The sequence below is a fragment of the Erithacus rubecula genome (assembly GCF_903797595.1).
Source record: "Erithacus rubecula genome assembly, chromosome: 9".
NCBI lineage: Eukaryota > Metazoa > Chordata > Aves > Passeriformes > Muscicapidae > Erithacus > Erithacus rubecula.
This window is the reverse complement of record NC_136660.1, coordinates 33,699,186-33,722,402: the sequence shown is the minus strand read 5'-3', so window position 1 is coordinate 33,722,402 and position 23,217 is coordinate 33,699,186. Positions and strand designations below refer to the sequence as shown.

The 23,217-nt window shown below is 42.1% G+C and overlaps 1 protein-coding gene across 1 annotated transcript in view; it reads right to left on the bottom strand.

Annotated features, from left to right (window-relative positions):
* The window catches only part of MGMT (O-6-methylguanine-DNA methyltransferase), a gene marked incomplete at its 5' end in the record, with an annotated part of 113,363 nt that extends 92,451 nt beyond the window's left edge, over positions 1–20,912 (bottom strand). Inside the window, 2 exons of the mRNA XM_079312335.1 lie at positions 20,206–20,367; positions 20,812–20,912. Of these exons, the coding sequence (XP_079168461.1) occupies positions 20,206–20,367; positions 20,812–20,912 (263 nt within the window). The remainder of the gene's footprint in view (positions 1–20,205; positions 20,368–20,811) is intronic.
* Between the last annotated feature and the right edge of the window lie 2,305 nt (positions 20,913–23,217).

Below are 23,217 nucleotides of genomic sequence, written 5' to 3'. Positions count from 1 at the left end.
TTCAAATAGCAGCAATACATTGTAAACAAAATGTAGAACATTTTTCATAGAACACCCAAGCCGTGCGAAGTTAAAAGACTGGGTAGCAGGAATCTTTGCCCTGCAGATTATGTTGTTCAATTATAATGAATTCATACATTTGAAGTTGCCTTAGGGCCTCTCATTAGACTTAGGGGTGTTTATTACAGGAAATATTGCTTGTATCATTTAAGAAGCAAGAAGGCTGGATGATTTGATTAGAAATGTTGACAGTTGAGGTGTGTAAAAAATATGTCATTCACCCACATTTTCCCCCCACTTTAATATTAGGATCCTTCATTTTTTATGAATTCTTTAACCCCTTCCTCCCTTCCCCACGGCACAACCCGCGCTCGGCATCGCTGGTTCTTCACCAGGAGCTGCTGGGGTGACTCCAGTCTGTGATTCCCACCTGGGAGCAGGAGGAAAACACAACCATTCCTATTCCTATTCCCATTCTTGCTCCCATTCCCATTCCTATTACCATTTCTGTTCCCCTTCCCATTCCCATTTCCGTTCCCCTTCCCGTTCCTATTCCCATTCTCATTCCCGTTTCCATTCTTGTTCCCATTCCCATTCCTATTCCCATTCCCCTTCCCTTCCTATTCCCATTCCTATTCCTGTTTCCATTCTTGTTCCCATTCCCATCCCCATTATTCCTATCTCCATTGCCATCCCCATTCCCATTGCCATCCCCATTCCCATTGCCATCCCCATTATTCCCATCCCCATTGCCATCCCCATCCCCATTCTCATTCCCATCCCCATTATTCCTATCCCCACTCCCATTCCCATTCCCATCCCCATTATTCCTATCCTCACTCCCATTCCCATTCTCATTCCCATCCCCATTATTCCTATCCTCACTCCCATTCCCATTCCCATTCCCATCCCCATCCCCATCATTCCCATCCCAATTATTCCTATCCCCATCCCCATTCCCATTCCCATTATTCCCATCCCCATCCCTCCCAGGGCACAGCCCCATGTCTGCCCCCAGTTCCTGCAGAAACTGGAATTATCCTTCCCCCATGGGCTGTAGCCCATCCCTTTCCACTGGCACCTCATGGAATTTGACTGAATTATTTTCTTCCACATTGCACAGCAAAGACTCCTCAGCTTTTGAGCCAAATCAAACCACTCCTGACAGAATAACCTGAATTAAGGCAGTCAGCAACGTTGATTAACTGGAAGGGTTGACCAGAAAGCTACAGGAATAAATAAAAAAAAAAAAATTGCTTGGTTGTTTTTTTGGGGTTTTTTTTGTTTGTTTGGGTTTTTTTGTTGTTTTTTTGTGGAAAATGGATCAGTATTTTCATACTCTTGAAGGGGAACATGCAGCACTTTTAATTCCTGTACTGTGCCAGCTGACCTCAGAATGTGTTTTAGATGATGAGTAATTCCAAGAAAATTTGTTGATTTTTGGACAAGCTCTTGTGAAACCAACTAGTCTGAGTATTAACATCCCCAAACCTGCAGTAATTCTTACAACAGCTTGAATTCATAGAGTGGTTACTACCATTTTATCAACTTTTATTAGTATTATTTTATTAATTTAGATTAGTGCACATGAAGTGTGCACATAAATCATGCAACAAAACCACTAAGTAATTATAAAGACTGATAGCACAGATTCAAAAACTCCAGGGTCTATCTTGTTTATTATCTGTAGTTTGCCAAACTCAAATTTGGATTCCATTTTCCACACTAGGTTAAGCCAGAGAAATTTGACTTAAGCACAGCTTTACTTTGAGAAATTTAAATAATTTAAAGTGTGTATTTGAGGAGCAAACAAAGCTCTTACAGATCCTTTAGACTTCAGATCTGATCACAGCATCACTCAAAAGGACTAAAAATTAAAAAATATCTATATCAAAAGTGATGTATTTGCATATTTCTACTGTATTTAAATGTATTTAAATGAGATTGCAGAGGTAGGAATGTTCTTTTTAACACAGAGTTAAAGAAACATCAATGGGGTTGAAAGTAATGAGGCTAAAATATGGGATGTGCAATAATAATAATAAACTTGGAAGGATTTCTGACATGACCAGTAAGTGCTTTCCTCCTCCAAGGACCTGGTATTTGCCGTTTCATCCTGTCTGCAAAATATCACAGAATGGTGATGGTTTGGAGCCAAATTTCATTTTCCTAACACAAGTCAACACAAACTAGACTTAACAACTCATTTCAGTAGTGATTTGTAATTTTTGTTCAGTTTTTTAGCTGGTTTTTTTTACCTTCCAAACAAACAGCTTCCACTGAAACAGAAGTATTTTAAAAGATATTTCTATTTTTACTGCATTTAAAGATATTGTGCATCTCTCCTCCAAACAAAATTTAACCACGCCTCTAATAGCCAGAGACAAAATTTCAATTTTTGATGATTATTTTATATTCAGGTGTAGAGCAGGGTCAGAAATTTGCTATCCAAGGGCAGGTCAGATGTGTTTAGGACTCACACCCTCTGCATTAAGAGAAGGTCCAAAGCCCTTCCCAAGTCACTAATCTGCATTTAAAGACCCTTCCACCTCTTAAAACACTTAACTAACCACTTGAAGGTGTTAAAACCCACGAGCTGCCTCCTATCTCCAAATATCTGCAGAACTAACAGTGCTGTTCTTAAGTTAGGAGCAACAAATACTGGAAAACCTCCACAATTTGGCTTCCATATCTCTGAATTGGTATTTCAGTGACAGATGTTTGTTGCAGCAAAAACCTCTGTCAGAACAAAATTAGGTGATCTATCATTTTAAGATATGGTCTTCATATACTGTTTACTCGAAGATATCACTTGCCTCAAGCCAATTTTGACCAAGAACATTTTGTGATATGGAAGTGATTTGTATATCATCATTTTTGTGATAAATGTAGCTCTTGAACACAAAATAACCCACTATTCCACAGTATTACAGTTAAAACTCCTTCCCCAGTAAATCTGTACTACTGCTTTTATTACTGCAAAGATACTGTATCTGGACTTCAATGCATTTCCCATTTTTATTCACAGAATAGGTTTGCCTGGTTTTACAGCAGGGAGCTGAGCCTGGCCCCTGCTCCACTGCACAGATGCTCCTCCAGTTTTGGGGGGCACAGCACTTATTTTCTTATTAATTAATTAATTAATTTATCTATTTTCTTATTTACTTATTTATTTCAGCCAATGGCATGAGAGCAACACAGAGAGATGCAAAATATTTTCCTAAAGACAGTGCCCAGGGGCTGCCCTAGGTGTTCATGCAGGTCCAAAATTAACCATTTCATTTCACTAATGTTGTTTTAGGGGTCTGATCCCTCCTCCAAGGGTCTCACACTTTCTGATTCATGGGTGATGGGAATAAACCAGCCATCTCCACCTCACCCCATCTCCTGAAGGGGACATAAACCAACCAAAAAGGGCTAAAAAATGCTAATAAACCAAAAAAAGCTGAGGAAATCAGAGGTGCAGGGGGATGAGACAGAACAAGGACATTTCAAGGTCTGAGCATCCATCACTTGACCTGAACAAACCCATTAAATGGAGGAGCTGAGGAGTTCCCACCACCTCTGTCAGTGTGGCACCTTTCCAGGTGCACCACGAGCTTGACAATTGATTTGGACCATAAATTATTAAATAAGCTACTAATTAACCATAATTCAGTAATGAGCTTGAGCCATTATGAACCTCAGGCTTATCTAAGCCAGGCTTAGGGACCAGGGGCTGTAGGTTCAAACCCTTCCCAAAGGAATGGCTGAGCCTCAACAGGTGTTTATTTATTTTAGCACATGTGGACCAACAGTTTGCCACCAAATATCCTTTATCCTGGCATTGTGTGTACAGAATTTATTAACAAGATGATTTTTGTGCTATTTAGTGACAAGTGCCCAACTTGCTGCCTGGAAGAGGAAAGCTGGACAGTTATTCACCTGGAATTTTGCTGTAATAGAAAAGACTGACCCTGTATTCTTCCCCAAGCAGAAGTTCAAGCACACAGAATGCCTTACATTAAAAAAAAGTAAGATTTTTTTAGAGTTTGAGGGTGAAAAATGATATTACAAGAGTATATTTACATGCACACTCCTCACTCTACTTCAACTCTGAAGTCTTCCCCCATGAAGGATTAGCAATAAACACACTGTGCAAAAGGATTCTTTTGATAGTATAATTTCAGCCTTGCTGGTGTAATGTGAGCCAATTTTCCTTTTGTTTTCAGAGTTTGCAGAAAACTGTGTCTATTACATCCTCTGATCTTTTCACTTGTTGAGATCACTATGTGCAAGTCCTCACAAAAGGGAAATTCTTCACAGCTGTTCTGTGGCTTAAATGAGAGAAATGACAAGTCCAGAGCTCTAAAATCTGCCAGGATGTGTAAAAATTGTGAATTCGAAAGTAAATCTTAAAGCATATATCAAAGGCATGAAAGGAAACTTAAAATTTTTTACCAGAGGAAAAATCTGGAATTTTCTCTTCTCAGGGACTTTTGACCATGGTTAGTTAGCATTTGTCACAACTGTCAAAAACAACAATTATTTCTTCTTGCTATTACATCAAAACCTCAAGCAAGACACCAGGATTTGGCCTACAGCAACACAACCACTGAGAGGAGTTTTTTTGCCAGGGTTCAATTTGCATGATAAACTGTTGTTAAGAGATACCATCTGTTTTTAAATTTAGTAAAAGGGCCCATATTATACAGCTCATTACAAATATTAGTAACTCTTAGACAAGGACTCTTGTAGAGTGTGGGTTGGAGCTAATGAAGTAGAAAGCTTAAACAACAAATCATTTACAAGTTTTTGTACAGTAGTTCTAATGGAGGGAGTTTATAATCAAAGGAAAATGTAATCACTTATGTTAAGCAATCCATGGACTTAGTCAATGTAGCACAAACAGCCATTATGCAAAATTATGACATTAAAGGGAAAAAAGACTATTGCAGACTTTGCATTTTACAGTGCCTGCTACACAGACTAATAACTTGGAGAGAATTAAACAGGTGAGGCCCCTGGCTTCCAAACCAGCATTTTTTATATTGAATATCCCAAAGATATTCAACCTGGCCTGAGATTTGCTGCCCTGAATTAGACCTGACACCAGTAACAAAGGGGATTCTGTAATGGACATGGGCTCTCACAATGCACTGCATTAATGGGCATCATGGTGAACATAATCTGTCAGGAATGGTCACAATAAAGATGTTCTCCTGATTAATGTTCCACTAGGCCTGTGCTTAATAATTTATATAATTTGTATTAACTTTCAAATTGCCATCACTGTGGTGGTGGCCAAGGAAAAAAAAAAAAAAAAACACACAAACAATTCAATATAATTATTTCACCCAGGAAAACATTTTACTTGGCAATTAAAGCTGCTGGGTTCATACAGGAGTAATCGTTCAGGATTTACAGAGATGAATTATTGGGAAGCAAAACTGCATATTTAAACAACATAATAAGAAAATTCTTCTAAGAGGTCATAAATACTTTATAAATTACATTAATATTGGTGTTTGGTATTGCTGCATTTATATTCTCACAGACTGTGTATTTAATTACTCCCATAACAATGTATGATTCTATAAAATGAACAAACTTTTAAAATTGTGACAGTCTGCCATAGGAAAGTATCTCCATTTATTTTTCTATACTTTGAATAAAGAAATAGTAATGTAGTAAAAAATGGCCACTGTGCATTTCTTCACCTAATCCTTGTTTTTATACATGGAATTCAGCACATTGCACAGCCAGGATGGTGGGTATTGGTCAAGAATATCCTATGCTATCCTATCAGGATGATTAATGAAGGCACCTTTTTCACAGAATGTCAGACTCTGCCTTTTTAACAACTGACCTTTCATAGAATACTACTGAACTCATAATTCCACTTTTGTTCAGTTTCTTATTAGTGGAGTTAAAATTAATACTTATGGGAATGATGGCTAAGGTGATGCACAGTAAATCTTGGAGCACATCAACCTTCTGCTGCAGCTACCCAAGGAATAGTACCTGCATTTGTCTACTCCAATAGCATAAGTATTCCAGTAAAACTCTGTGTCCTTTCAAAAGACAAATTAGGTCAATATCCAACCCCCTTTCAAGCACAAAGCTGTAAATATGGAGAGAAAAGTTCAGAATCCTCACCAAACAGTTCCTACTGTACACAGAGGGGGTGTTCATCCTGCTGCACTGCTTGAAACTTCCAGGAGGGTGGGGATGTGTTCAGGAGACATTTTAGGCACACACCCTACAGGGAGCCACAGGGACTCATTCCCAGCATGGCCACCATGCCCTGAGACACTTTTCCCAGTTGGGAAAAACAGCCTTGTGCTGTTCCAGCACGGGGTTCTGGGGAAGGCACCACTGGGATGAAGATAATCCTGGTTTTGAATCCACTCCACTAAACTGCTGCCCCAGGTGGCCAAAGGCCCCATTTCTTCGAGGTGTTTCTCACCCACCCTGCTGCTCCTGTGGTGTCACACATGAACTGTTCATTTACTGCCAGCCCAGAATGCCAGAAATTAATGTGAGTGAGCAGATTCCCAGATGCCAGGTCAGCATCACACAGTGCTCAGGTGACAGGGCTCTCCATGTCCCCTTTCCTCCAGGACTGTCCCCCCTGTCCCCACCCTCCCAGCCCATCACAGGCTCCAGCTCATGGGGACAGCTCACTGCTCCTTCCCTGCAGTGCCCCAGCACCTCCCTCTGCCTGGAATGTGTCCCAGCTGCCCTGCAGCCTCCCCCTGCTCCCCTCAGCACCTGGTGCAGACAGGAGATGGAGGCTGACCACACCTGCAGGGACAGAGGCAGACAGGGATGCTCACCCTGCCCCAAGGCAATTCCCCCCAGCTCTGGCAGCAGGGACCAGGCAGGGACCATCACTGTCCTGCCCAGGGACAAGGGATGCTGCTGCATTCTCATGTGCCATCCCTGCAGCACTCTCTGCCCCCTGGCACAAACCCTGCTGCTGCCAAGCACAACTCACTCTGAACTGGGAGAGGGTGGGGTTGGATTGGAGATAAGAATAAATCCTGCCCTGGCAGGTGGGCAGGGCTGGCACAGGTGCCCAGGTTTGCTGTGGCTGCCCCTGGATCCCTGGCAGGCTGGACACTGGGGTTGGAGCACTGGGACAGTGAAGGTGTCCCTGCCATGGCTGGGGTGGCACTGGGGGGGTTTAAGGTCCTTTCCAACCCAAACTAATCTGGGGTTCTGATTCTAAGGTGTCTGAACAAAAGCAGCTCAAATAAAACACACTGGAATGTGTTTAGTTACAAGAGAAAAACACTATAAAATCATATGAGCTTAAATCTTCAGTAAGGACGTTCATTAACACAACTGGCTGTATTTTTATATCTTTATAAAACCCTGCCATCAACTCTTTCCCCTCATCATTAAACATTAACATTCCTAAACCCTGAAGTCACAAGCTCCAGACAGTTTCCTATCCTTGAAGGTATTTTCATGATAAAACATGAAACTTTTTATTGGTACACAAAGATCAAAACCCACCATTGGAGCTGATGTCCAACACTTAAGACCTCACACAACTGGCAGCAATTCTGTTGTAAAATGTGCAACAACAGCAGCAAACTGCTGCTTAATTTTTCTCCACACATTCATTGGCATTCATGTAAGGTTCATCCACATCCATTACAAGGGAAGGCATCTGCATTATGGCTGAATATTGTATCTTGCAAACAGAGCAGCATTTGTGCTGCTTCAGCCCTTGCAAACCAAAGAGGGCTTCACCCTAAATGAGGTTTTCCAGAACAAAGCTAAAGGACATTGGATGGATTTCATCCTCCCCTCAGAGCTCAGGGTTTTTTGTGAAGTCAACTGTGGCATAATTGAACTGTTCCTTTACTGGAGACCTGAGAGCTGCTCCATGACTGGAGAGCTCCATGCATTACATTAATATCTCTGGATGAAAAATAAACTCCTCCAAAAATATTCATTTTTTTTCCTGAATAAATTATACTCCTATTCCAAAAGAAAAAAACATTTCCTTCTCCTTTCAGGCTCCAGAAATGCCTTCACACCAGGAGAAGGATGAGTGTTTTCCCTGCACAACAAACAACATCTCATAACTTTATCATGGTTGAACATTCAGAAGTTGCCAGAGAAAAGAATCACCTCTGAAAAGCAGGAAAAATGTACTGAAATAATGAGTCATGTTCACTCGAGATGGGAAGCCATTCCTTAACAAGACTCCCAATTTAGAAGTGCTGGGTGAATAAAAAGCTATTTCCCAATTAATGTTCACAGATGTGTCTTCTGCAACCCAAAACAAAGCAGAGCTTCCAATTCTGCCAGGGCCACTCTGACAGAGCCTGCAGTTGGGTGAGTTACAGTTCCCTTGGTCATAAATCATCCTAATTACTGTGGAATTTTGATAACAAGTGATGGACCTGAAAGAAATGTATGGAGTGAAGACAAAGTTACAGGGTGAATGCAGACAAAGCAAAAAGGTAATGCAAAGAGAAGGGGCAGAGTCAATAGGATTTATTTCACTATTTCTGCAATGCAAATATGTAATAAACTAGTAAATATGTGCTCAGGTTCTTTTCAAGAGCTCCATAAAATTAAGAATTTAGATACAGCAAGGTTTTGGAATAAATAGCTCTAAGTAAATGAAAATAATTCAGCAATGCCTTCAATGATCCAGATGCTAAAGCCAACACAGAGCAGCCCTTCACTGCCACTCCTGTACAAGTTACAAATATTAAACAAGTTACAAATATTAAACAAATATTAAACAAAACCCAGTCCTAAAAATCCCTAGAAGTGACTGTTTGGGTGACACTGCTTTCAAAGTGTAAAATTTTACTGTACAAGCAATTTAGTAGCCTATAAAAGAATTCAATATTCTAGATCCACACCAGAGGGGAGCTCAGTCTGCCTCACCCCAGATGTGAACACGGTGCTATCAGCAAGTCAAAAGTGTTACCAAGAACATGAATTTTTGTTTGTTTTCCTTCAGCTTTGTTTTTTTTTGCCACTTTGGCATCTTTTTACTGTGATTTATCCACACTTCAGACAACAGATTCCTCGTTCATTTTCAAATTACCTGCATGCACTGGCAATCACACCTATCAGGAAGGTATTTTATTTTTTTTTTTTTTTTGTTCCTGTCTGCTTTTGTTTTGCTGCAAGTCTCACAAAAAAAGATTCCAAGACGTATTTCCCAGAACAGGCAGGAAGCTGGACACGCTATCCCAACCCTGAGGATATCCTCTGTTCCACACTGGCACATAAATCTCAAAGCCCAGAGGATTTCTGCATCAATGAGGAGCATCTGGACAAGCTCAGAGCCACAAGCAATATTACCCAGGCTGCAGAGAACTTCTGACCTGCAGGAGTTGAGAGGTGATCCCCACCATGACCAAGAGGAAAACAGAGAGGAGGAAAACAGGGATCTGCTTAACACAACCAGAGCAGCAAAACCTCCCAAAGTATTCAAGAAATCAGTAAAAAACCACCAAAAACTGCACCCACCTTGGTTTGTCATCCCTGTAACCATGAGCAGAAGAGATTAAAGAAAATCAGGCTGTTTCCAAAAATTCAGGGAGAGGTGGAAAAAGCCAAGACAGTCCATGGAGCAATGAGAGGTCAGAGTGGACTTTGGAATTGCAGAGGTACAAACAGAAGACATTTTCTATATTCTTCAGGTGTCCATTTAAAATTAGAACAAACTCTTCTCAGAGGTGAAGAACATTCAGGAGCGTGAAGAATGGCTGCTCCCAAATTATTGAGGTATTACAGCTCAAATTGCCTTAATGGGAGCTGATTTATATTTATGGCCAAGTTTCATACAGCATTTAAACTTTCCACAACTCCTCCCCCAAGTCAGACCATTGAACTTGAAGAGTTTAAAAAATAAGGCAGGAAATATTTTCCATCCTCCTTTGTCCATTCATCCAGCCATCTACACACCAGGATATTCCTGAAAGTTTTTGGTCAGCACAGCTGTATTTTATATATCTTAATGAAATCAAAGAATTTTTTAAGGATGGCAAAGACCTTTAAGATCATCAAGTCCAACCAGCACCACCAGGTTCACCTTTAAACCACATCCCCAAGTGCCACATCCATGGTTTTTGAACACTGCAGGGATGGTGATTCCATAGCTTCCTACACATCCCATAGCACAGGAATTTGTGTCTGGGGACCCTCAAAACCTTGGTGTCCTTCCATTCCCCACACACCTGTAAGTGCAGAGTTCTCTTGGCCTCAAGAACACCAGGAATGCCTTTGATGTTCCCACCACCTCTCCTCCAGGGAGATTTGTTCTCCTGGGATAAAACCCTGACCCCACTTTTAGGAACAACAGACATTTCCTATTGGAGCAGGAATTCTCTAAGAGCATCTGTCCTCAAGGGAACTTTCAAGGCCTTTCAGTGATTTCAATGCCTAAAATAAAAGACTTGGAATATCAGTTTATTGCCCAGATAAAACAATTTGGATGGACAACCTGTTTCAGCTTGAAACACAGCAAGACATTTACTGGGGTGGGTCCATGAATGTGAGAAAAATCTCTTTTTGTTCAATTCACTTTCTGGACATGCTTTCTGGAGTAGAAAGCACTCAGCATTTTCTGTCAGCAAGCACTGGGCACCATTCCTGCCCCCAGGAGCCACCCTGCACAAACCTGTGTGTGTGTGTGTGTGCACATGTGAGAGCAGCAGCTGCAGGAAGCACCAGTGGAACAATAAACTGCAGCCTGGCAGGCTGTGACACTGATGGAGCATTGCCAGCAGCAGGAGACTCTGAGAGGCTCTTCATCATCATCACCTGAGCACAAGCAAAACCCAACTGTGGGATGACAAAGCCAGGGGGACGGGCATCAATAAAGCACAGGAGAAACAAATGACAGCAAAGCAACTGGCTGGGAAACCTAAAGGACAAAGTTTCTAACTTAATCTCATTATTTCTTGCTCTGAGCTGGCAGAAGGAAAAGTCCTCTGCCACAGCCTGCAGACAATTCTGACTTCTTGTCTAAATCTACATTGTGATGATCATAACAGGAAAATAAAACACGATTTTAAAATCCATTAGTGAAGTGACAATTGACAGATATCAGCAGCCTATAGCTACAAGCCTCTGAAAGGTCAAAATTAACCAAACAAATTGAGAAATGCTCCAAACCTCATTTGATCAGCTGACCACAAGAGTTATTCAGAAACTGAGAAGCAATCAAAAAGTTTTTATCACCAGCAAGTGCCCATTTTAATAAGCAGTGAGGCAATAATGGGTATTTATCACTTAAAGAATTTATGTGCACTCAACAGCTTTAAATTTTTCAAAAGCCAACAGGAATTTATTTCTTACCCAGCATCAGTGAGAACCAGCAAAGATGAGCTGGTGGGATCAATCTACAAGAGAAATCCATCCTTGGAATTATTTTCATTTAATGAAATTTTAAGGAATTTTGGCAAATTAGGTTTCAGTAAGGCAAATGCTGCAGGCTCCAGTGAAACCATCCCAGCTCCTGTTTATTCCTGGTGGAGAGAAAACAACTCCCCATCCCAGGGAGGGCACCTCACACCACTGCCAATCTGATCAGACTCTGAACACCCTGACAGAAAATGAGATGAGAGATGGAAAGCAGCACTAAATGTTTCATATGATCAGCAATTCACAATTATTTCTTAAGTGTCTTTTCCCTGATAACTTTTTCCACTGCGTGATCTTAGTGAGAAGATAATGGGAGATGCTGCTTTTGAATAAGTTATGCATTTTCCCCTGCTTTACTTGAAACCTCACAATGCCACCATTATTAATATTTTCCCTCCACAAAACAGCAGTAGCCTTCCAAAGAAAAAGTCCTTGACCAAAATATCAGAGGATATTAAACTGAGAAGTGATCTACTGATGCAAATCATTAAATCTATTTGCATTTGCTTACTGAACCCTAACACAGAAATTAAACTACATAGTGTGGGAAAAGAGCTGGTTTTGCATGGTTAAAAGGAGACATCTTGGAAGATCCGAGCTCTATGTCATTAATTTTCCTTCTTCCCCTCATTAACAAGTAAAATGTTTTCACTGCTTGAAAAGTTTTAATAAATAGGAAAAAGCAGGGCAGCTGACATAAGTTTTTAATGTAATATACAAGAGCTTTTAATATTTTTACATATATTAATGTAAAAGCTAAAAATAAATGTTAAAAGGTTACATTTGTGAAGAAAGAAAAATGGCATTTACAGTTACAGGGTAAGGTTTTAGGATTTAACTCTTTCTTTCCCAGCATGGGGTGCTGAGGAGCATTTGCCATTTCCCTGAAAATCCCTGGAATTGCAGAGAGGAGCCAGTGCAGCAGCACCCAGGGGTTAAGGACACACATTCCCTCCCAGCTCTGAGCTCCAGGGTGATTTACTGGGCTTTGTCCTACCAAGTCTTAAATTCTTTTTATAGAAGGAATTACAGGAGGCATTTTAAGAACAGCCATAATTAGCACAAGCACTGGCAGGGTGAGACCTTTGGGTTTCACTGAAATGTGTGAGCCAAGGTGGCCAGGGGAGACCAGGAACTGCTGCTGGAGCTGGGAAAAGCCACCCAACACCAAAAATCCAAGAGAATCCCAGGACACACCCCAGGGAATGTGCCAGGAGCTCAGGGGTGGCACTGGGGGGGATTTGGGGTCCTTTCCAACCCAACCCATTCCATGATTTGTGCTGGGCACTGACCCATGGCATGACCTGGCATTTCAAACCCTGAATATTCACGTGGACAATGCTGTGTGTGAGCACCAAGAGCCAGTTCCAGTGTGCAGAACACAAAGCTCTGCTGCTCAGCTGGGCTGTGTTTCTAATCCTCATGGTTGGCCAAGAATCCTAAAACAAGACATGTTATAACAGCCCAGTGATCAGGTTTTACAGGGCTGATATTTTAAACCAGCAAAAATAACAACAAACTGTATTAGATAATATAACTTGTGCAGACACCCACTTGAAAACACCACAAATATGACTCTCTCTCTCTCAGTGTGGAAGATGTAGAGCTGTAACAGGACTGAAAAATGATTTTTTTCATGGGAATGCCTATGCAGCATCATCTCCTAGAGAAATTTCACAGAAAATAAATCTTTTCCTGATGCTCTGCCCTGTGCTGTGCCACAGATACTGTGCCTGGTGTGTCTTGACTAATGCCAGGAGTGATTCAGGCCAGGAGTGGAACCTTCCCACCTCTTGTGCCAGAGGTAGATTAATGCAGTGGAGCATTTTTCCATTGCAAATCCTTGTTATAAGGATGGGAAAATGGGCTGCATAATGACATGGATTATGTTTCTATTATGTACCAGAATTAGTGGGGGTTTGGAATATTGCAACTCTTCATCCTGGGTTTCCTCCCTGACTTCTGTGGTCCTCCAAAAAAAAAAAAAAAAAATTTGGTGCATAGATAATGCCACAGAGGTGTTTAGGGGTAAAACAGAAGGGTGTGAGCACAGACACACCTGGATGTGGGTAGCAGGAACCCTTCCTGCAGCTCTCCTTGAGGGACAGAACTGAGCCACACAAGGGTTTGACTGGCAGGTGTCTGTAAGAGCCCTGACTGCCAAACGTGATGGGAGAACGTGCAGGGCTTGAGGAGAAGCAGCACTGCAGGGCTTTGCAGAATCCCACATGGTTTGGGATGGAAAGGATCCCAAATCCCCCCCAGTGTCCCCCTGCCATGGCAGGGACACCTTCACTGTCCCAGTGTCCAGCCTGGCCTGGGCACTGCCAGGGATCCAGGGGCAGCCACAGCAAATCTGGGAATTCCATCCCAGCTCCTCATCCACAAAAAAAAAAAAAAAAAAAAAAAAAAAAAAAAAAAAAAAAATCTGTGCTTTTATTTTATTTCTTTGCACAGAGCCCTCAAAGGCTTCTCTGCCACGATTTCAGGAGAAAACCACAACTGAAGACTTGCAAAAAACATTCCTATTGGAATCTTGCAGTGCTGCCTTTGACAGATAATAGAAATGCAGCCCTGCTGTCTGGGAAAATAACACAGCTAAAGTCTAGTATTGATTACAGAGGAGTTGCTCAAGATTCACTTCAGCTTCAGTGAGAGAGGAACGTGGGTTTTGCTAATCATGCAGAATTAAATTCACCAGCCAGACCTGACAGTAAAACTTTGCCCACAAACCATTTCTAAAACCACATTTCTGAGCAGTACTACATGTCAGGCTAAACTCTAAAACATGCAGAAAGTTATTTTGTTTTAAGTTTTGGAAACACCACTTCCAATAAAAAGTTTTCTTAGCTTGATGCAGCATAAACAATCTGTATCATCTCCACAAGAAACTATGAAAAACCCTAGCCCAGTTTATTTTTAATAAAAGGAGGACTATGCTATATAATAACTCTTCCTGCCACATCCATTGAATCTGCTGAAATAAAGATTGATGCCTGGATATTTGTAGAGACTTCTACCAGAGAAGGTAATATTTCTTTTTTCCTTTCTTTCAAATTCTTTAAAATATACTTTCCTGTTGTTTTGAAGTAATTTGAAGTAACAAGCATCATCTCCCTATTACCCAGGCATCTGCATGTTTTATTTCCAAGAGAAGTGGCAGAAAACTCAATGAGGTTTGTGAGAGCTTTGTGTGACAAGTTAAAAGATATTTGGAAATGAAAAGTTTTGATAGAGGAACATTGATGTAAGAGTGATCTTCTGGTGATTGCTCCACACAGGCACCACAAACAGGCTCTCACTTGGCCCATCAGTAAGAAAACCAATGTTGCCAGCACTGGGAGGGGAGAAAAGGCAAAAATCTCATGTGGATTTGGACAAGCATCACCCAGAACCAGGTGATCTCTGAGCCAAAGCAGGACCTTGAAGGATTTGGGAACAGGGCACCCCAGAGGTAAAGAACAGGTGGGAGTGGTTGCTGGATTTGTTCACACTCACTGCTGTTTTAACACAGAATTGTGGAATGACTAAGGTTGGAGAAGACCTCCAGGATCATCAAATCCAACCATGCAACACCAACCAGGTCCTCAAGCTTGAACCCACCCAGGGATGGTGATTCCAGCACCTCCCTGGGCAGCCTATTCCAAAACTTTACAATCCTTCCATGAAAAGTTTTTTCCTAATTTCCAATCTCCACCTCCTTTGGTGCAACCTGAGTCCATTCCCTCTCCTCCTGTCCCTGTTCCCAAATCCCCCTGGCTGTCCCCTCCTGGCAGGGAGTTGTGCAGGGACAGAATTTCCCCCTGAGCCTCCTTTTCTCCAGGCTGAGCCCCTTCCCAGCTCCTCAGGGATTCTCCAGCCCCTGCCCAGCCCCTCAGGGATTCTCCATTCCCTTCCCAGCTCCTCAGGGATTCTCCAGCCCCTTCCCAGCCCCTCAGGGATTCTCCAGCCCCTTCCCAGCTCCTCAGGGATTCTCCAGCCCCTTCCCCAACCCCATCCCCTTCCCTGCTCCCTCTCTCCATTTGGATCTCATCCCAAACCCATGCATTTCTTTACCCCAAGTGTGTTCTCTGGCTCATTCAGGTTTTATCCTGTACCATTTCAAACAGACAATCTCTGTTGTTCCACAATCAAGGAAGAGCTGAATGAGGGAGAGTGGAGCCTCTTCCAAGGCACACTGCCAATAATCCTCTACTCACATAAGTCACATCAGATGTTCATGGTGAACCAGGAGCCCACTCCAAGCAGTCACACCTCTACCTCCTCCTGTGGGTTTTTACTGTGCCCCTGAGCTCCACTAAGTTTCTCAGGCTTGGCAGATGCTCAGTGGAAAAATAGGAGGAGTGGCACTCTCCCAAATGCCTCCCACTTGTGGCATCAAAGTGAGATATCACTCCCAGTAAATTTTACAGTATGAGGAATGAAACAGTTAGCAAAGTTGACATTTAAACCATCACCACTGGCTATGATTAAATACCTCAGAGAAGAACAGAGTGGCTCACACCTCTCCAAGTTATTGTTCCAGGCTCTTATCAGCCCCCCTGCATCCCTGCCTTTGCACACACCTGAGATTCTCCTTCCATCTCCAGCAGCTGGAAACCTGCTTCACCTGAGATCCTGCAGAGTTTCTGATGATGTTACAGTGACAGAGAGAGATTGACTGAAACCCTGGTGAACCTCTTGAACTGCAGAGTCACCCCTGAGAGCTTGAGGCAGATTGATAATACAGGAAGGGCCAAACTGGCTCCTGGTTCCTCCTCCTCTGATCTCCCTCGGTAGGATGGAGGGAAATGAAACACTCAGGCAAACTGAAAATCACCTGCAGGGAGCACAGAAGGCAGATGAGGTCACACTGCTTCTGCAAGAGCCCAAAGGGAAGTCTGGGTGTGTCCCTACAGCTCCAGGAAAATGAAGGTTTGACCATTCAAGAGTGCAGCAAGTCAGGCTCCCCAAATTCAGGTTGACACCAACAAACACCCAAGTCCCAGGGAGGAGGAGCAGAGCTGCAGAGAAGCTCCTGCAGGAGAAGCTCACAAGCTCCAGCTGCTCCTACACCCCAGAGTGCAGGGGCCCAGAGCCAGGAGGGGCTGTCCCCAAATCCTCCCCATCCTGGGGATGTCACCTTGGCAGGGACAGATCACAGCTGCTCAGCTGAGCTTTTCAACTCATGGTGGCATCCTCAAATCCCAAGGTGAATAAATGATATTCCACACCAGGGCTACAGGCACCACCTGGGACCTGTGCCCACCTTCCAGATGGCAAATTTAACTTTCATGTCACACACCCTCCTCAGCATGGGAGCATCACACTCCTCACATGGGCCATCCCTCCATGTGCCCAGCAGGAATTTTCCAACCACACACTGAGAGCTGATTTGTTTTCCTCAAAACATGTTCTACTACAGCCCTTTCACTAAAATCCTCCAGTTCCCCCAGCACTTCCCTGCCCCAGCTCATGTGCAGCCCAGACAAGCCCTGCCCCATGCTGACCTGGCAGGGAGCTGGGAAAACCAGGCTGGGTTTTCCTGAGGGAAAAGGGAATTTTGGATTTTTGTAACACTGGGAGAAACTGCTCCCTGCTGCCATCCCAATGCCAAGTCAGCAGCACACATTTCCAAAGGATTTTGTGCTGTTAATATTCAGAGGCAAAGCCATGGTTTGTGTTACTGCTTGTGGAAGTTTGGAGTGGGATCCTCTGCTCACCAAGGGGAAAATTCACTCCTGCACTTTGAAATGAGACAAAACTTCTCCAAACAGAATCATCCCAATGTGGGATCATCACAGCTGACAGTAGAACAACAAAAAAACTAATTCTGAAACTCCAAAGCTGCTGAAGATACTTGGAAGTAAAATAACAGTAAAAGAAAGGAAGTTTTTCTTTTGGGGATGAGCAAGAAGTGCTCATTTGCAATATTTCAGGTAGGGATGTTGGAGGAATATCAATCAAACTGATCATTAGATTGGCATGGACTGAAAGACAAGTAGTATGTATAACATGTATATTATACAGACACATATACTAGCAAAACACATATATGCTGTTATTATATATAATACAAAATAATATATATAACTTGCATTTTATACATACATACATACACATATAGATATACATATATATATATACACACACAGTTTATACACATTTAAAGGTTTTTTAAAATATGAACTGTGAAGATGAAGTTCCTAGTAGACAAACTTGCCCAGATTAAGATGTCAAACTTTCAGGGACCTGGATCAGGGCATCCTTATCCCAGAATCCCAAATATTTTGGGGACCTTAAATCCCCCCCAGTGCCACCCCTGCCATGGCAGGGACACCTCCCACTGTCCCAGTGCTCCAGCCCCATCCAGCTCCAGGAATGGGATGCACATCTTGAATTCCAAAAAAAACCATCCCTCTGTGAGGTGTCTGCACTTTTAAACCCTGGCAGCTTCAGGAGCAGAACAACCTCAGGTTATTACAATTAGTTTCATCTCATTAATAGATCAATTTCTTTCAAGCATACTGAAAGCAGGTTTTACTTTGTTGCTTCTCCTTTTAGGCTCCATTATAGTCTGTGTTCTTAAGTTTTAAGGAGAGCCATCAGTGAGGAGGTTGTAATCTCAGGTGATTAATTGCACAGCATTTTACAAGCTGTAAAACAGAGCAGGATCTCCACAAAGCGATTATGCCATTAACCAGAGGCTCTTATCAGATTTTTCTGCAACTACCAGGTTTGTCTGACAGATTGCAAGTCTTAAGTATTTATATATTTCAAAGGTTTACTTATTTTTGTTGTTAAAAAACCCTAAAATCTCTATTGATTGTTACATGCAATTCCACATGAGAAGTCCCAAGCACGGTGGAGCAGAATACCAATATTTATTACCAGACTTGTGCTCATTATGGTTCTCTCTGACAGGGGTCCATTAAAATCAATTTTTATGTTTCTTATGTTTGGTTTTTTTTTTTCCCACCCAATGTTCTTGCCATGGTGTTTATTAGCCAGTTAGGAGAAGCACCAGGCACTGCTTTGTTTTTATTTTATTCTGTCGAAAATAATGAGGGCAGATTTAACAACTCTTCACTAGCAATGAGTAGAAGAGATTAAATGTTATACTTCAGCACAAACATTTACAGATGGCTTTAAAATTTTTAGAACTTTATCAGTGCTAAAGACAAAAGGAAGACCCACCTTCTTTCTTCAGATTTAAATTCCTGAAGTAATCATAAAAAATACTCTTGTTGTCTTTAACTTCAGAGTTATTCCTGAGTGATAAGACCCTCTAATGTAACAATTTTTGCACATAAATCATGCAGCCTGTGAGGTTAAGAGTTACCAAGATGCCACTAATGCCTCAAGATGAAGTCAGCTCACCACTGAGAGAAGTGAAGATCTAAACAGGTGAAAATTAAAATTTAGGAAAAGGATCTGAACTGAACAACTTCTGCTGAATAACAAGATCATGAACATGACCACGTTACAGGTGAATAAACCAGGTGTCCTGGTAAAACAAAACCAGGTTTTTTTACCAGATGTTGTGGTAAAAGAGCAGCACCCACTCCTACAAATGGCTCTGAGAGCCCCCAGATGTTCTCCCTGCCCTTATTCCACTCACTCTGTGACATTTGCCCTGCACAGGATGAGGATCCTCATCCCTGGGCTGCTCTCCAGGCAGATTTTGCTCTGCAGCAAAGCCAAGTTTCAACTTTATCCTAAACACCCATTTATTTCCATTCCTCATCAGCAGGAACCCAGCCCTTAAAGCAGAATCTGAAGAAAGGGAAGCAGTTTTTTCAGTTATTTTGCAGTTGGCAAAACTGTGAAATCCAGAGGCTTCCGAGTTTTCGCATGGGAGGCAAAATCCCATTTCAACCAGAACACACATTCTGCTCCATATTCCTGATTAATTTTACACCCATTTCAGTTACAAGGAATCAAATAGGAAAACAGGCATTGCTACAAATCCATGGAGAATTTCAGAAGCAAACACAGGATGAAAAAAAGACAATGTTGAGAAAAGAAGCCAAACCTGTTTGTCTTGTCAGTGGGAGCAGCAGTGTAGTAGACTGTGGAAAAGTGGAATTTAATTACCAAACCCAGCTGAAAATCCAGTCTTAGAGGAGTCTGAGAAAGTCTAAGAAGTCTTGATTTTGGCAAAGAAATTTGGCATAGGAATTTAGTATCTAATTCTGAATGAATTCAACGTTCCTTCTAAAAATGTCACTGAACATTTCCTCACAAATAAGGACAAAAAAAAATCCAAGATCTGGGCAGGACAGAACACAAATTACAGCAGACTGAACACAAATTACAACAAACAGGGAAATGCACTGATGCCTCCTCAGCTAGCCTGGATTTGAGGCATCATCTCCACTGGCACATGGGATCTGTTCCAAACTCCAGAAGACATCACAGCTCTGGAAAACAGCTCAAGCTCCCACAAGAACCACACAGCAATTAAAACAATCAGTCATTCCTGCACCTACCTGGAGCCTGGATCTATATATAAAAATATAAAAAAATAAATGTAGGTCTGCGAGATTTGTGAGGTGTGCAAGAAGATTTTACCCTCAGTGACATTTCTATGTGTGCCAAAAATTAAGGGAGGCAGGAGATGCTTTCAAAACTCTCATTAAAAACACTTCTGGTTTAAAATGTTTGATAATATTTTAGAGGCAGCACAGGAATTGATGTGTTTTGGAGCCCTTAAGGGGGCAAAAGAGCCTCCTCCCAGTATGGTTAGCAAAAAAAGAAATGTGTTCTGAGATCCTCTGGGCAATGTGCTCCCCTCAGCAGGAGCAGAGGCACAGGATCAATAGGACATGAACTCACCCAGCTGGCAGCACGCTGATTTTGGGCAGTTTTATTTCATGTACACCCAGTTCACACCCTGATATCTCGATCCTTCCCACGGGGCTGAGCAGAACCACGTGTTTCTCCTTGCATGGAGATCCTCCCTGCTTGGAATTCACCTGTTCAAGGAAATAAAACCCACTTTAACTGCAGGAATTTTCACCAAGGAACAGATTTGAGCAGTTTTCAAAAGCAATTTGAGGAAAAGCAAGAAAACAGTGAATTTCAAGTTTCCTCAACTACGGCATTCACTTTCAAAATTCCAACTTAAAATGATCCATCCTTAGAAGTCAGCACCTAAATCAAAGTCCCAAAAAAACCCATTAACTAGCAACATAGTGATCTTCATAAAAATGTGAAATAGAAGCAGTTTCATGGCTGGTTTATCAGCTAAAATCCAATGTGTTGTGACACTTATTTAAAACAGGATTGTTGTGACAACAAAGTAGATTCAGTGGTTTAGAGCAGCAGTGTTATGCAAATAACAGCTGGAACACAAATAGAAAATGTCTGCTGGAAAAGAAAACATATGAAAAAATCAATCATTCCTTAGGAAAAGAAGCATATTTTTATTCCCATTGTTACCAGTCTGCTTTTACGATTACTGATAGGATGTAGCTGGAAACAGCTGCCAAGTATTTCTCAATATTGGACAAGACCAACAACAACAGACTTGTCAAATTCATCTTGGCTAAAAAAACCCAGCCCAGTCTGGATGTGTGAGTTGGATTCACAGTTTGGTTTGTGCCATCACTGCAGGAGGACAGGACAGGACACCAACAGTGTGTCCACTGCAGCCAGACACCAAACCAACCAAATGCTGTGCTCCAAAGAGCTCAGCTCATGTGAAACTGGGAAAAAAGTGAACAACTGAGAAACTGTGAGGCAGCACAAGCTAATTCTGTCAGCAAACACAGAATAAAAGGCTCCTACAACAGTTTGGGATGGAGGGACCTTAAAAACCACCTATTTCCACACCTCCCACTGTCCCAGTGCTCCAGCCCAGTGTCCAGCCTGGCCTGGGCACTGCCAGGGATGCAGGGGCTGCCCACCCTCCCAGGGAGGAATCCCTCCCCAAAATCCCATCCAACCTGCCCTCTGGGAAGCCATCCCACTGTTCTGTCCCTCCAGGTGCAGGACTTTGCATTCCACCTGTTGAATTTCATGAGGTTTCCTGCAGTGTGAGAGACCAACAAATTTCTTGGATTTATTTCATTTGCCTCCCTGTGTTCAAGGCTTGGAGCAGCCTGGTGCAGTGAGAGGCAGGGAATGGGATGAAATGAGATTTAAGGTCCCACCCAGCCCAAACCATGCTGGGATTCCATGAAGGACAGAGCAGGGGTGCAGCAGGAGCCAGGAATGTCCTTGCAGGGTGACTGAGAGCTGCCCACTGCTCACAGCTGTACAATAATTAGCTGTTTTCCAAATAAGAGAACTTTTTAAAATCCCATTATTAAGTGCTGTGGAATGAAGTCACATCTGTGAATAATATAATCAGTGTGAGAGAGCAGAAAAACCATCAAGCTGACAGCTTTGCATAACTAGAGCAAAAGTAAACCTAAAGCCCCAAATTTTGGGAAGCTCTTACACAATTCCTCCATTGCAGACAGAGCAACCTCAGCTTGGAGAAGTTCAGCAACTGCAGGTTCCCTGAGGTTTATTTACTTTGACTGCAACCCCAATTGCTAAATAATCAAATGTTTGGTGGCATCACTAAGAAATTCCTTTCCAAGCAACTTTTTCCTTCAAGGATGTGGGAGAAAATCTCTGGAAGTTCATCTCATTGCAGAACTCAGCAAACAAGCAGCAGCAGTTTACATATGTGGCAAACCAGCAGCTACTCTTCATATTCATTATATTTGAAACCTTGAATGACTGCAACTCCTATTTGCAGCCTTGTTTATCAAGCAGCAGCATTTAGGAGGTTTATTTTCTAGAATGAAGCTGCAGGACATCACTGCACATCCACATCAGCTGGGGTGAAGGTCACTGACTGAAGCACAGTGCACACTCCTCTGCACAGATACTCATTTTGGATTTTAGGCTGCCTAGGAGGAGAATTTCCTCAAAAAAGGGTTGTCCAGCATTGGAAAAGGTGACAAGGGAAGTGGTGGAGTCACCATTCCTGGAATGTCCAAGGCCAGGCTGGACACTGGGTTGGAGCACTGGGACAGTGAAGGTGTCCCTGCCATGGATGGGGGGCACTGGGGGGGGATTTAAAGTCCTTTCCAAACCAAAACTTTTGTGATTTATGAAAAATTTATGAAGAATTCTGATCAGCTCTTGCATCATCTCCACCTTCATTCTCCCCTTCCACTGCAGCACCTTCAAATCTGTGACAAAATATCTTGTAGTTTTGTTATTAGAAAAAAAAGATGATTTTTAGAGAGGAAACATCTCCTCCCAACCTCAAGAGTTTTCCCAGAGAAATAAAACCCTAAGTGCAGCATTTTAAGTTAACCTCACCCAACTGCTAAATACAGCAAACTGCAATATTGTAATTTGATTTAAATTTGCATTAAGCAGCTTTCCCACTACTATTAGTAAATAATTCAAATATTTCTATGTTCTGTTGTTCCTAACACCTCCAAAATTTCCACTGGACATTGGCCTGGCATCCTAGAACCCAATTCACATCCATAATGATGAACAGAGAAATAAAAAATCCAGAGAAATCTTGAGAATCAACAAGGCTTCAAAAAAATAAAATCTGTAGCAAAGCATTTCCATGCTCCATGTTCTCCCAGAAAACAATCTTTTTTTTTTCCAGAAAAGTCCAGAGAGCAAACCCTGTTTTTCCTTCCAGTATTATGAAGAACTGAATCCTTCCCATCAGAGCCCTATCTCTGATGGATCTCCCCTCCACAGCTTTTTCCATTTCCTTCACTCTGCTTTTACAATATAAACCCACCACACCAATATCAAAATATTAACAATAATCCCCTCTGCATCTGATTTAACAGGGGATTTCCATTAGGCTACAGCATGGAA